The sequence below is a fragment of the Acanthochromis polyacanthus genome, chromosome 18 (genome assembly GCF_021347895.1).
Source record: "Acanthochromis polyacanthus isolate Apoly-LR-REF ecotype Palm Island chromosome 18, KAUST_Apoly_ChrSc, whole genome shotgun sequence".
Lineage (NCBI taxonomy): Eukaryota > Metazoa > Chordata > Actinopteri > Pomacentridae > Acanthochromis > Acanthochromis polyacanthus.
Window position 1 is genome coordinate 7,752,441 of NC_067130.1, and position 12,466 is coordinate 7,764,906.

Sequence of the window (12,466 nt, forward strand, 5' to 3'; positions counted from 1 at the left end):
AGCTTCTCTTAATTTCAAAATCACAGCAAAGAAAATATAAACAATGCACATTAATAACTCATTTAACTACACTCTCCACAGATCGGAGCATCACTTTTTGCCAGTAACATTGGTAGCGGCCACTTTGTAGGAATCGCTGGCACCGCTGCAGCTGGAGGAATAGCCACTGGTGGATTTGAATGGAATGTGAGTATTTGTGACTGTGCCAGATCGGTCGTTATCGTGCCTTACACAAATGAATTTCCAATCTGTGACACAGATACCGTTATCAGCAATCTCAGGTGAGCTGATGGTTCAAAGAGTATCATCGGAGTTTCACCCTGCAGACGATGGAGGGAAATTGTTCATCGATCTAATTATTTATCATTTATTTCCTTGCGTGTTTGTGTGTTTCAGGCCCTTGTAGTAGTCGTCATTCTGGGATGGCTGTTTGTGCCCATCTACATTAAAGCTGGGGTGAGCAGAAAGCATTTTTTTAAAAACACATATACACATTTTATTTGTTTAAATTTGCATTGAGCAACGAAAAAAGTCAAGTAAAATGCAATAAGCTGTGGCTGTTTCTAGGTGGTCACCATGCCCGAGTACCTGAAGAAGAGGTTTGGAGGACAGCGTATTCGCATCTATCTCTCTGTGCTCTCCCTCTTCTTGTATATTTTCACCAAGATCTCAGTAAGTTGCAACGGATATTCCCATGTCAACACTGTACCATTATTAGATGATATCAGCTGAAGTGATGCATTGCTTTTCCTCTCCACTCAGGCAGACATGTTCTCTGGCGCCATTTTTATCAACCAGGCTCTTGGGCTGAACATCTACCTTGCTGTTATCCTGCTACTACTGATTACTGCGCTATACACTGTCACAGGTCTGTCCACAGGGGGAATTTGCTTCCTTTTCCACCAAACTCGTGGTGATTTTGCTCATAAACTAGTGTTATCTGCGTAAATGGCACCATGACTGGGGGTTAAAGTCTTGTCAAGGCCATATGTAGACACACACACATCGACAACGGCTCTCTTTCCTCAGAGCTAGTTTATCTGCTGTGTTATTGTGGTTAATTACCCATGGACTACGATAAGCATGAACTGACCTTCTGCTACTCCTCTGTTATAATGTGTCAACAAGTGGACTTAAGTTTTATAAGATGATCACCGAAAGAGCAGTTACATAATAATATGATACCCGGATTTTTTTTCATCAACCTAGCATGCATCATCTCAGGGCTAGTTGCACAGTAGAGTGAAGAAGCTGGTGTCTTAAACTATAAAATCAAACCCAGTAAAGACTCCGAAGACTCCCCTTGAGCAATTTCTTTGGAAGAAAAACAGGATGAAACCTCCGGCAGAACCAGGCACAAGGAAGGTAGTAGTCTGTCTCCACTAGTTTGGGTTGGGAGGAGAACAGCGCAGCAGAGAGAAAACAAACAAGCAGTACAAAAGCCAACAATAAATACTTGGGAGGTTGTCGAGGCTTGTAACTGCGGACCAGAAACAAGTAGGGACACGTAGCAGTAAATTTAGTGGATGTTTTAGAGTCACCTGAGCCATGAAGTTATATAAGGTTTCATAAGTTTCATATTTAACTTGAAACATAGAAAGCTGGTGTAATGTCCAAACCCAAATTCGAGTAGGAGGATTTGCCTCCTACTCCATTCTTGGAAACTTTCTGAATCAGAAGTAAATCTGCAGCCTGACAGCAGAGTTCTCTGTTAGCATAATACGGTACAATAAAGTTCTTATGATGTGATCTTGTTTGGTTGTGTAAATTATAATACAATAAAGACAGGCTAACATGGGAAAAATACGATGCCTCTTGTTTGTTCCTGTTAGAACTGCATTTCCAGAATCCTTAGTTTTTCAGAGAGTTATTAAAACATCCTGATAATAAAAAATTACAATAGTCCAGCCTCGAGGTAATAAATTCATCTGCTAGTTTTTTAGCATCCCTCTGAGACAGGATGATTTGATAATATTGAACAGTTATGTGCATGAGAGGCTGATTGATAACGTCACATATCGTATCTCAGGTGGACTTGCTGCAGTGATCTACACAGACGCCTTACAGACCGTCATCATGGTTGTTGGATCATTCATCCTTATGGGCTTTGGTAATATGATATTTTCATTTTTTTTCATATGTTTTATTAGTTATTATGGTAGGACAAGTCCTGTTTGTGATGATGAGTAAAAATCCCCATTAAATGGTTTAACTTGCACACATCTGCAGGTTTCCATGAGGTGGGAGGCTATGAAAGCTTCATGGATAAGTACATGGAGGCCATCCCCAAAAACACGACTGGCATCAGTCCAGAATGCTACGAGCCTCGACCAGACTCCTTCCACCTTTTCAGGGATCCAATCACAGGAGACCTGCCATGGCCTGGCCTGATATTCGGACTCACCATTCAGGCCACCTGGTACTGGTGCACCGATCAGGTCAGTAAAGAAAATTGGCAAAACTGATTCTTATCTGTGTGACCACTTGTGATTGTGAGGATACTTCTGCTGATTCAACAGCAGCTTTAACTAACCCACGAACAATACAGGATCACTCAGTTGATTCCCACACATTTATGGTCCTTTATCTTTGCCAGACTCACTTAAGCGGTCTGCGGTGGCCTGCTGTAAGACAACAGTCGTACTCTTAATTTGTCATCAACTCCCTAAGCTGTAGGCTTTAAAAAAAAAACATCCATTGAGAAAAATGGCTCCAGAACCATGAGCCCAAAGATTACGACTTGGAGAATTTTAAAGTCTCTATCTCCCCGTCACCAGTTCAGCTTGAGATTCCAAAACTTCCAGCAAAATGTTTCATTTCCACACAATCAAATCTGCAACTCCAGCAAATTCCATGCAACAGAAATCAGGTGCAATCATTGTAATCATAGCTGTAACAAACAGCCTCGTCACTGAAAGTGCGACAGTCAGGCACCTTTGAAAAATGGCATCAGGTTGCTTATTAATAATAGATACCGCCTGGCCCTCCTACAGGTGCAAGGGAGGTGGAAAGGGTTAATAAGTACCCCGACACTGAAATGAAAGTAACTGAGAGACTAACACCGGAGCTCGGTGAACAGCTAGGTGCAAATTCAAACACATAAGGGGTGTCCTGCTGTGTCAGTTAACAGAAGAAGACAATTTGCTTCTTGGGGTCACTCAGCAAACAGTTTTAGAAATGCATAATTTGTAAAACCTCCATCTGAAATTGACATGTATTTGTAGTAAGGTACAAGGGCCTAAAAATATGCTTACCTCCTTAGCAGTGCTAAATGGTGACACCGATCTTTTCCCATTTCTAGGTGATTGTTCAGCGCTGCCTCTCCGCCAAGAATCTGTCTCACGTTAAGGCCGGTTGTATCCTCTGCGGCTACCTGAAGCTGCTGCCCATGTTCCTCATGGTTTTCCCCGGGATGATCAGCAGGATTCTCTACCCTGGTGAGCTACTTGTGACTTACGTAGGCGGAAGCAAGCTTACTGGCTCAAAGTTCATGCACATGTTACCACCAGCATAATGTAGAATTTAAACATTTCTTAACATGCTGCTGATTTTATTAACTAGATGTGGTGGCATGTGTGGTCCCGGAGATATGTCAAGAAGAGTGCGGTGCCAGTGTAGGCTGCACCAACATCGCCTATCCCAAAATGGTGGTGGATCTCATGCCCAACGGTGGGTGTCTTCCAATCTTTTTCCACGGAGCTGTGAATGCAAACTGCAGCCTCTTCGTACAAGTTTTCCTCTTCTTCATCTGTTATTCCGCCTACTTCAGGTCTGCGAGGTCTCATGCTGTCTGTGATGTTGGCCTCTCTGATGAGCTCCCTCACCTCCATCTTCAACAGTGCCAGTACTCTCTTCACCATGGACATCTACACAAAGATTCGCCGCCACGCCAAAGAGAGGGAACTCATGATTGCTGGCAGGTAAAACACATATCTGTGGTTGTGTTCAATATGAATTACTTAAAGTCTTGAGTGCCACTGTTTCTAAATGTGTGTTTCACCCGTGTATAGAGTGTTTATCTTGGTCCTGATTGGTTTGAGCATCGCATGGATCCCTGTGGTGCAGTCAGCCCAGAGCGGTCAGCTGTTCGACTACATCCAGTCTATCACCAGCTACCTCACTCCACCCATTGCAGCCCTCTTCATGCTCGCCATCTTTTGTAAACGAGTGAATGAAACTGTAAGTCAACTCAGAAAGTGTCATATGTTCCCTCGCTATAAACATCACACAACAGGAACCTGAAAGGCTTGTTCACTAGCACTACTATATGACTGTCAATCTGATAGTCATGAGCAGTCAGCATGAGGGAACATAAAACTCAAGCTAGACTCAAGTTGAACGGTTAATATAAAGCCAGACCCAACAACTGGCTGCCTTAGCTTAGCATCTAGACTGGAAACAACAGAAAACTTTTAGCTTGACTCTGTCTAAACGTACAGTTCCCCATTAACATTTCACGTTGTATGTTTAATCAGTGCAGAAATTAAAGTGTAAGATTGAGAATTTACCATTTAGCAGGGAAGTTAGCCTGTTTCTTAGCTGGAGTTCAACTCTACTAGTTGCCTGGTAACTTTCTCTGAACAAGAAATGTTGCCATGAATACATGAAGTAGTATATATTCATTTCTATACTCCAAGCAAATGAGTTTAAGTGTCTCAGGATCTTGTTCACAAGTGACAAACTAATGAAGGATGAGGTGGAGAAATGGATTGGTAAAGCATCAATAATGATTCAAGTGCTGTTCTGGACTGTTGTGCCAAAGAGGGACCAGAGACAAAGCTCTCAGTTTAACTGCCGATCCAACCTTTATCTTTGGTCAGAAACTCTGGGTAGTGACTGAAAGAATAAGATCATGGACAGGGGCAGCTTTATTCATGAGATGGTCTGGCTCAGCCTCAGAGATAGAGTAAGGAGCTTGATTATCCACAAGGAGTTCAAAGTAAGGTTGTTTCTGCTTTGCGTCCAGAAGAGCCAGCTGAGGTGTTTAGGGTATCTGTATGCTTTACTTTGGAGGTTTTCAACTGGGGAGTGACCCCAGAGTAGGCCCTGGAGGGATTACATATCCGCTCTTACTTTGGAAAGCCTTGCGATTTCCCAGGAGTAGCTGGAAAATGTTGCGGGGAAGAAGGACATAGGAAATGACTTGGATAATCTTCTACTAGTCTGCTACTGTGTTCCAACTCTCGATAAACAGAAGAAAATGGATAAATGGATGAGTGATTGCTTTAATGTTAAAGCACAACATGGCATTTTTACACTTTGGTATCTGTACAGATTAAACAAAAGAAATACATGTTGGGTGGTAAGCATCACTACTGATGGTAGGAGGGTTTTGTTACCTAGGTTAGTCTGACCTGTTTCAGTCCATATGCTACACTAAGCTAAGTGTCATAGCCGTAGCTTCTAGTCATTCAAACAAGCAACACAGCAGTGTTCATTCAATCCAAAATCAGCACAAAGTTAAAAAAAGACTTTTTACCTATTGCTGTTTTCCTACAAATGTCTGTCTAAACCACTGTCTCTCCTGTTTCTTTCACCAGGGTGCATTTTGGGGCCTGTTGATTGGCCTGGTGATCGGCCTGTCCAGAATGATTGCTGAGTTTGCTTATGGGACAGGAAGCTGTGTAGAACCCAGTGTCTGTCCCACCATCATCTGTGGAGTCCATTACCTCTACTTTTCCATCATCCTGTTCACTATCTCCTGCATCATCATACTTTCAGTCTCCGTCATGACCAAACCCATCGACGACAAGCACGTATGTAACCGCTGTGAGATAAGGCTGAATAAATCATTAATGTATTTATGTGACCACTTACCAGATGACACTCCCATTCCAAGTTATTGTAGCTGCAGTAAAGGAAAAGAAGTAATCAAACAACAACAAACAAAGAAGCAACACACATCGGAAGCCTTTCCTCTAATGTCACTGTAACTATAAATTTCATCAAACAAATACAGTGAAGGTTTATCCACTTTGGAATCGTCATCAGTATAGATTCTTGATCTGCTTTACAAGACCTAAGGAGTCTATTAAGGCCTGATGACTTAATGAGGTTCTGCGACTTTACAGGTAGTGGCATGCCCCCAAAAAATTAGCCTGGTATCACCAAAGGAGTTGGAATATCTCAGTTAATTTTTGATTTTCAAAGGGCACAGACCAAATGCAACTGAATGTAGTTTAAGAGACCAACAACCAACCAGAGCAGCTAAAATTCTGACCACTTCCTTTAATATTGATTGAAAAGAAGATTCTACAGACAATTCCGCATCAGTCCATTTTGGTTGTTTGCCAAACTGTCTCTGTACAGTCATTTTATGAATCCCACTCCATATTAGATCAGTGATCATGAATTGCATAGGCGACACTAAGTATTGGTTCAAATAAGAGGATGAAAGCAGGGCACATTCTACTAGAGTAACTGAAACATGAGCTGTCAGATTCGCCTCATTCCCACCTTACAAATGTGCGATTGCTGCCAAGGTTGTAGTTACACACGTGGACAAAATTGTTGGTACCCCTCAGTTAAAGAAGGAAAAACCCACAATTCTCACTGAAATCACTTGAAACTCACAAAAGTAACAATAAATAAAAATTTATTGAAAATTAAATAATCAAAATCAGCCATCACTTTTGAATTGTTGATTAACATAATTATTTAAAAAAACAAACTAATGAAATAGGGCTGGACAAAAATGATGGTACCCATAACTTAATATTTTGTTGCACAACCTTTTGAGGCAATCACTGCAATTAAACGATTTCTGTATTTGTCAATGAGCGTTCTGCAGCTGTCAACAGGTATTTTGGCCCACTCCTCATGAGCAAACAGCTCCAGTTGTCTCAGGTTTGATGGGTGTCTTCTCCAAATGGCATGTTTCAGCTCCTTCCACATATGTTCAATGGGATTCAGATCTGGGCTCATAGAAGGCCACTTTAGAATAGTCCAACGCTTTTCTCTCAGCCATTCTTGGGTGTTTTTGGCTGTGTGTTTTGGATCGTTGTCCTGTTGGAAGACCCATGACCTGCGACTGAGACCAAGCTTTCTGACACTAGGCAGCACATTTCTCTCCAGAATGCCTTGATAGTCTTCAGATTTCATCGTACCTTGCACACTTTCAAGACACCCTGTGCCAGATGCAGCAAAGCAGCCCCAAAACATTACTGAGCCTCCTCCATGTTTCACCGTAGGGACAGTGTTCTTTTCTTCGTATGCTTGGTTTTTGAGTCTATGAACATAGAGTTGATGTGCCTTACCAAAAAGCTCCAGTTTGGTCTCATCTGTCCAAAGGACATTCTCCCAGAAGCTTTGTGGCTTGTCAACATGCATTTTTGCAAATTCCAGTCTGGCTTTTTTATGAGTTTTTTTCAGCAGTGGTGTCCTCCTTGGTCGTCTCCCATGAAGTCCACTTTGGCTCAAACAACGACGAATGGTGCGATCTGACACTGATGTACCTTGGCCTTGGAGTTCACCTTTAATTTCTTTGGAGGTTGCTCTGGGCTCTTTGGATACAATTCCAACGATCCGTCTCTTCAATTTGTCATCAATTTTCCTCTTGCGGCCACGTCCAGGGAGGTTGGCTACTGTCCCGTGGGTCTTGAACTTCTGAATAATATGAGCCACTGTTGTCACAGGAACTTCAAGCTGTTTAGAGATGGTCTTATAGCCTTTACCTTTAAGATGTTTGTCTATAATTTTTTTTCGGATGTCCTGGGACAATTCTCTCCTTCGCTTTCTGTTGTCCATGTTCAGTGTGGTACACACCTTTTCACCAAACAGCAGGGTGACTACTTGTCTCCCTTTAAATAGGCAGACTGACTGATTATGAGTTTGGAAACACCTGTGATGTCAATTAAATGACACACCTGAGTTAATCATGTCACTCTGGTCAAATAGTTTTCAATCTTTTATAGAGGTACCATCATTTTTGTCCAGGCCTGTTTCATTAGTTTGTTTTTTTAAATAATTATGTTAATCAACAATTCAAAAGTAATGGCTGTTTTTGATTATTTAATTTTCAATAAATTTTTATTTATTGTTACTTTTGTGAGTTTCAAGTGATTTCAGTGAGAATTGTGGGTTTTTCCTTCTTTAACTGAGGGGTACCAACAATTTTGTCCACGTGTGTATTTTTTTCAATTCATAAGCGCTACAAAATATGTGCAACATGCTCTGCTGTGTAATGTACTTTTGCATATAGTTGTAAAATATTTGTTTCAAACCATATGTTGTGTTGTTTGACCAGTTGTATCGACTGTGCTGGAGCCTGAGGAACCGAACGGAGGAGAGGATAGACCTTGAACAGGATGACTGGGTTAATGATGCAGATGCCGACAGCGTGGATGAAGATGGTAATTAGCAAACATAGAGACTATACATATACAGTGACGGTACATTCATACACATGTACAAATGCAAAGATGTTTTCTTCATTGTCTTTGTTCTATTGCAGAACATCGTGAGGAACCTGGTGTGTGCAAGAAGGCACTGATGTGCTTCTGCGGACTGGAGCAGGAAAATGCTCCCAAGCTGACCAAAGAGGAGGAAGCGGAGCTGCAGAAGAAGCTGACAGACACATCAGAGGTGCCACTATGGAGGAACATTGTCAATGCCAACGCCATCATCCTCCTCTGTGTGGCTGTCTTCTGTCATGGCTATTTTGCTTAAAGGAACTCTGGGATACTCTAACTTATATTTCACTGACCGGATATTATATTAATATAATTTATGACCAAAACAACCAGTGAGTAGTCTTTAATATTAAGATAATGCACTTGTCTACCTTTCTGCTCTATCGCTACTAATATATGTACTATATGTTGTTTATGGTATGGAACTCGTCCATTACATGTTATATATTTTTGCAAAGAAATTGCCTTTTCTGTTAACTTTTCCTGGTATTTGTACTACTGAAGTTAACCAGTAAACCATACTGTAACATATTTACGCATATTACTCTTAAAATCTGTTAAATAAGTGCACAAATATTCACACATTTGTATGCTAGTCGTTGTTCTGACACCCTTCACATTTGTAGATCCCCTCAGCTTTCCGTCTTGTCTTTATGGTCACTTATGTGAATGTTAACGTAATGATCAGGAGGATATGTAAATTAAAGCAGCTCACGAATGGAGATGGAGCTTGACTCACGGCTGTCTTCACCTTAAAACTCATCGGGGCGCCTGTATAGCTCAATGGGTTAAGCAGGCGAACCATGTATAGGGGCTGGTCTCCGACGCAGTGGCCCGGGTTCGATTCCCACTCGCAGTGCTTTGCTGCATGTCTTTCCCCCAACTCTTCTCCCGATTTCCTGTCTCTCTCTACCTCTCCTATCCAATAAAGCCTAGAAAAGGCCAAAAAATAAACAGTGCACTTATTCAGTTGTGGAAATGTCTAAATTGTGATCCAAGCTCACAGGTTCTTGATGATTAGCCACACATCACTATCCCAATCATGAAGATGTACATTTTGTTCCAACTGCAACACTTAAATCTGACCCAACACTGGAAATAAAAATGCTTGGTTATCTTGTCCTGGACTTTCTAATTTACATGTGAATAATGTGAAATGGAAATATAGTTCATGATGTTGCCTTTAGTGATAAAAAAACGACAACTCGGCACTCAAAATATCAGCACAATGGACCTGTATAATTTTAAAATCCTTATGATTACTCTGTGCTACCTCGTTCTTCTTTAAACTGTGTTTTCTCTATATGTGTGCACAAAGTCCATGTCTTAAATCAATGCATCTTATAGTGTGTTGTTCTAGGTGTTAATGAATATAAACATTTGAGAGAAGAAGGGTTGTGAATCACTCCAAACATTTTCTGACTGTTTACTTCCCTCTAGTCGCTCGCTGTATGTGTTGATACTAAAAACAAAAGACGCTAAAAACAGGTGTCATGTTCATTTTATTACACCCTAAATTCGGGTAGAATTTCCTCTCACTGAGGTAAAATTTACTTTCATTTAGACTTTAAAAAACATGCTGAAGGAAACACAAACCTGATCATTTACTGTAAGGCTATTATCTCAGTCTTATCTTTAACTCTGGGGTTAATGTACACTGAGTGTAGCAGCGTGTCCAATGGTTTATGATTTCTTGCCTTGTTCCCTGAAACTTTATCTCTTTTAACGCGTGCCCACTCTCCCCCAACTGTAAATTACTTTATATCTATTCTCTTATGTCTGGCAGCGATTCTGTTGATTAATACAGTGACAAAGCATATAAAAAACATTCAAAGGTCAGTCCTGAGGTTTGCTGTTTGATTGCTTCATTGGACAGACCCTGTGATAGGTAATACGGAAACCAGACATGTTTTAAAGTTTTTGAAAATTGCAAACCAAAACAACTGAGTTAATTGGTATATGGAGAGCTAAAATCCAATGGAACTATGATGGCCTTTAAAAACAAAATTTAATAAACATCTTCCAAAATATATCAATTCACAAGAAACAGCAGTATGTTAACAGAATGCCCAGGAGTAAATAACAAACATTTAAACCAACATTTGAAGGTTCAGTTGTCTGCATATTGCTGTAATGGCCAAATACCTCAAAATCACAGTTTTACTGAAAAAATGATGACAATGAGGCACCCAGATAGCTCAACAGGTTGAGCCATGAACAGCAGCAGCAGCAGCCTGGGTTTGATTCCAACTCAGTTCCCCCCATTCTTCTCCCCGCTTTCCTGTCTGCCTCTCTACTTACCTATTGAATAAAGCCAACAAAAAGGCCAAAAAAAGCCCCCTAAATAATAATGACTGTGTTTATAATTTCACATTTCAAACATGTTCAGCTGAATATCTTGCTGACACAAATGGAACATAAGCTTCACAAATCTATTCAATGTTTCAGGGTTGGATTCCGTGAAACGCTACAGATTTGTGATGTAAATCTCCATAAACAGGTCAGAAATGATAATGAATATCAAACAGTGTATTGCTGTCTCTAAATATAAGGGTAAAAAAGAAAAATCACAACCATGGTTATGACACAAACAAGGTGAACAACATGACGACATGGCCAACAGGCCAAGGCAAAGATGGCTGAAACACTAGAGCCCCCTACTGGTGCAAGAGCCTCACTACATGGGACCAAATGGATACAAACTTTTAAAGTTTAAACCCTCCTGCTATAAAAGCTGCTGATTGAGCTTTAACCTGGCATGTCTCATGTCACATAGGACCATTTTTCCAGGAACTGTGTTTGTGTTATTCCTGTCCTTTTGTTACTGCAAACAAATCAGTCAAACTGTGTTGTTATGTGTGACTCAGGTATCTCAGGGAATAATTGCTGTACTCACTAATGCAAGTCAAATTTTGGTCTCTTCCAGCCTATGTAAAGTTAAACAGCATTTTCTATGAAGGTACTTCAAAAAGTTCTCAGTCTCACACAGACCCAAGAGACATAACTCCCATTTTGGGCCATAATTGTATGCTGTAAAATAATAAGACGAGAGCAATAAGATAAGCTTTTAATTATCATCACAGTGGGGAAATTTGTACTGTGAGCAGTGCTGGTTGTAAAGTCTGAAAAGCTTTATATAACCGTCCACAAAAGCTCAAATATATTCTTTATTCCTTTAGGAGACGAAAGCTTTAAGCTGGTGTGTCTTTGCTTCAGGACAACGCATCCGTCCAGACTGGGACTGAGTTCAGCTCAATGGTTATAATTCTGATATAGAGCTAGCTCAAAGTCTTCAGTTTTTTTTGTCAGGTTTGACTCTCATGATTTTAGTGCTATCCACATTGAGACTCTTAAGTCAGCATCTTCACAGAATCCTTTTTTCAATGAGGGCGATGTGATAAAGTGTCGTTACACCACCCAAGTTAACCTTGTGACCAGCTTGGCAATGTTTTTTATTATATTTTCAACATGTCTCTTGTCCAGCAGAGAATGCCAGTCTCATGGAAGAAGTCCACAGTGATGCCTGTTGCATAAATAAGCTGCCTCTCCACTCTCAATGGCTTTTAACCGAAGGCCTTAACCTCTATGGTTATGAAACAACTCGAAAAACTAGTCAAAGAAGAGCTACTCTAAAAAACTGAGTGCCTGCTAGACCCTCTCCAGTTTGCTTATAGAGATAAGAGGGGCGTCCAAGATGCTACTGCTACTCTACTTAACCTTGTATATAAGAACTTAGAAGGTACTAAGAGCTGCTTTTTGTTGATTTCTCATCAGCTTTTAGCACAATCCAGCCTCACATTTTGCTAGAGAAGCTTGTAAATGTCTTTGGTTGGTCTTGTGGGTTGGATACTTGATTTTCTTACAAATCGTTCACAACAAGTCAACAGAGAACTGCCAAGCCTACTGACCTCCTCCATCAGATCCTCTCAAGGCTGTGTTTTATCTGCCCTTTTATATATTTTATACACAAATGATTGTGTCAGCAGCCTCGATGACAGATTCATCATCAAGTACGCTGACGATTCGGTAATCGTCAGCCTAATTGATGACGATAA

General features: G+C 40.7%; 1 protein-coding gene across 1 annotated transcript; it reads left to right on the forward strand.

Annotated features, from left to right (window-relative positions):
- The first annotated feature begins 81 nt into the window (after positions 1 to 81).
- slc5a1 (solute carrier family 5 member 1) lies at positions 82 to 9,531 on the forward strand. Its single transcript, XM_022216322.2, has 13 exons — positions 82 to 186; positions 397 to 456; positions 568 to 672; positions 763 to 868; positions 2,030 to 2,110; positions 2,230 to 2,438; positions 3,302 to 3,437; positions 3,562 to 3,669; positions 3,770 to 3,920; positions 4,011 to 4,179; positions 5,541 to 5,756; positions 8,246 to 8,351; positions 8,453 to 9,531. The coding sequence occupies exons 3-13, from the start codon at positions 577 to 579 to the stop codon at positions 8,665 to 8,667; spliced, it is 1,593 nt and encodes a 530-aa protein (XP_022072014.2). The 5' UTR covers positions 82 to 186; positions 397 to 456; positions 568 to 576; the 3' UTR covers positions 8,668 to 9,531.
- Positions 9,532 to 12,466: the final 2,935 nt, after the last annotated feature.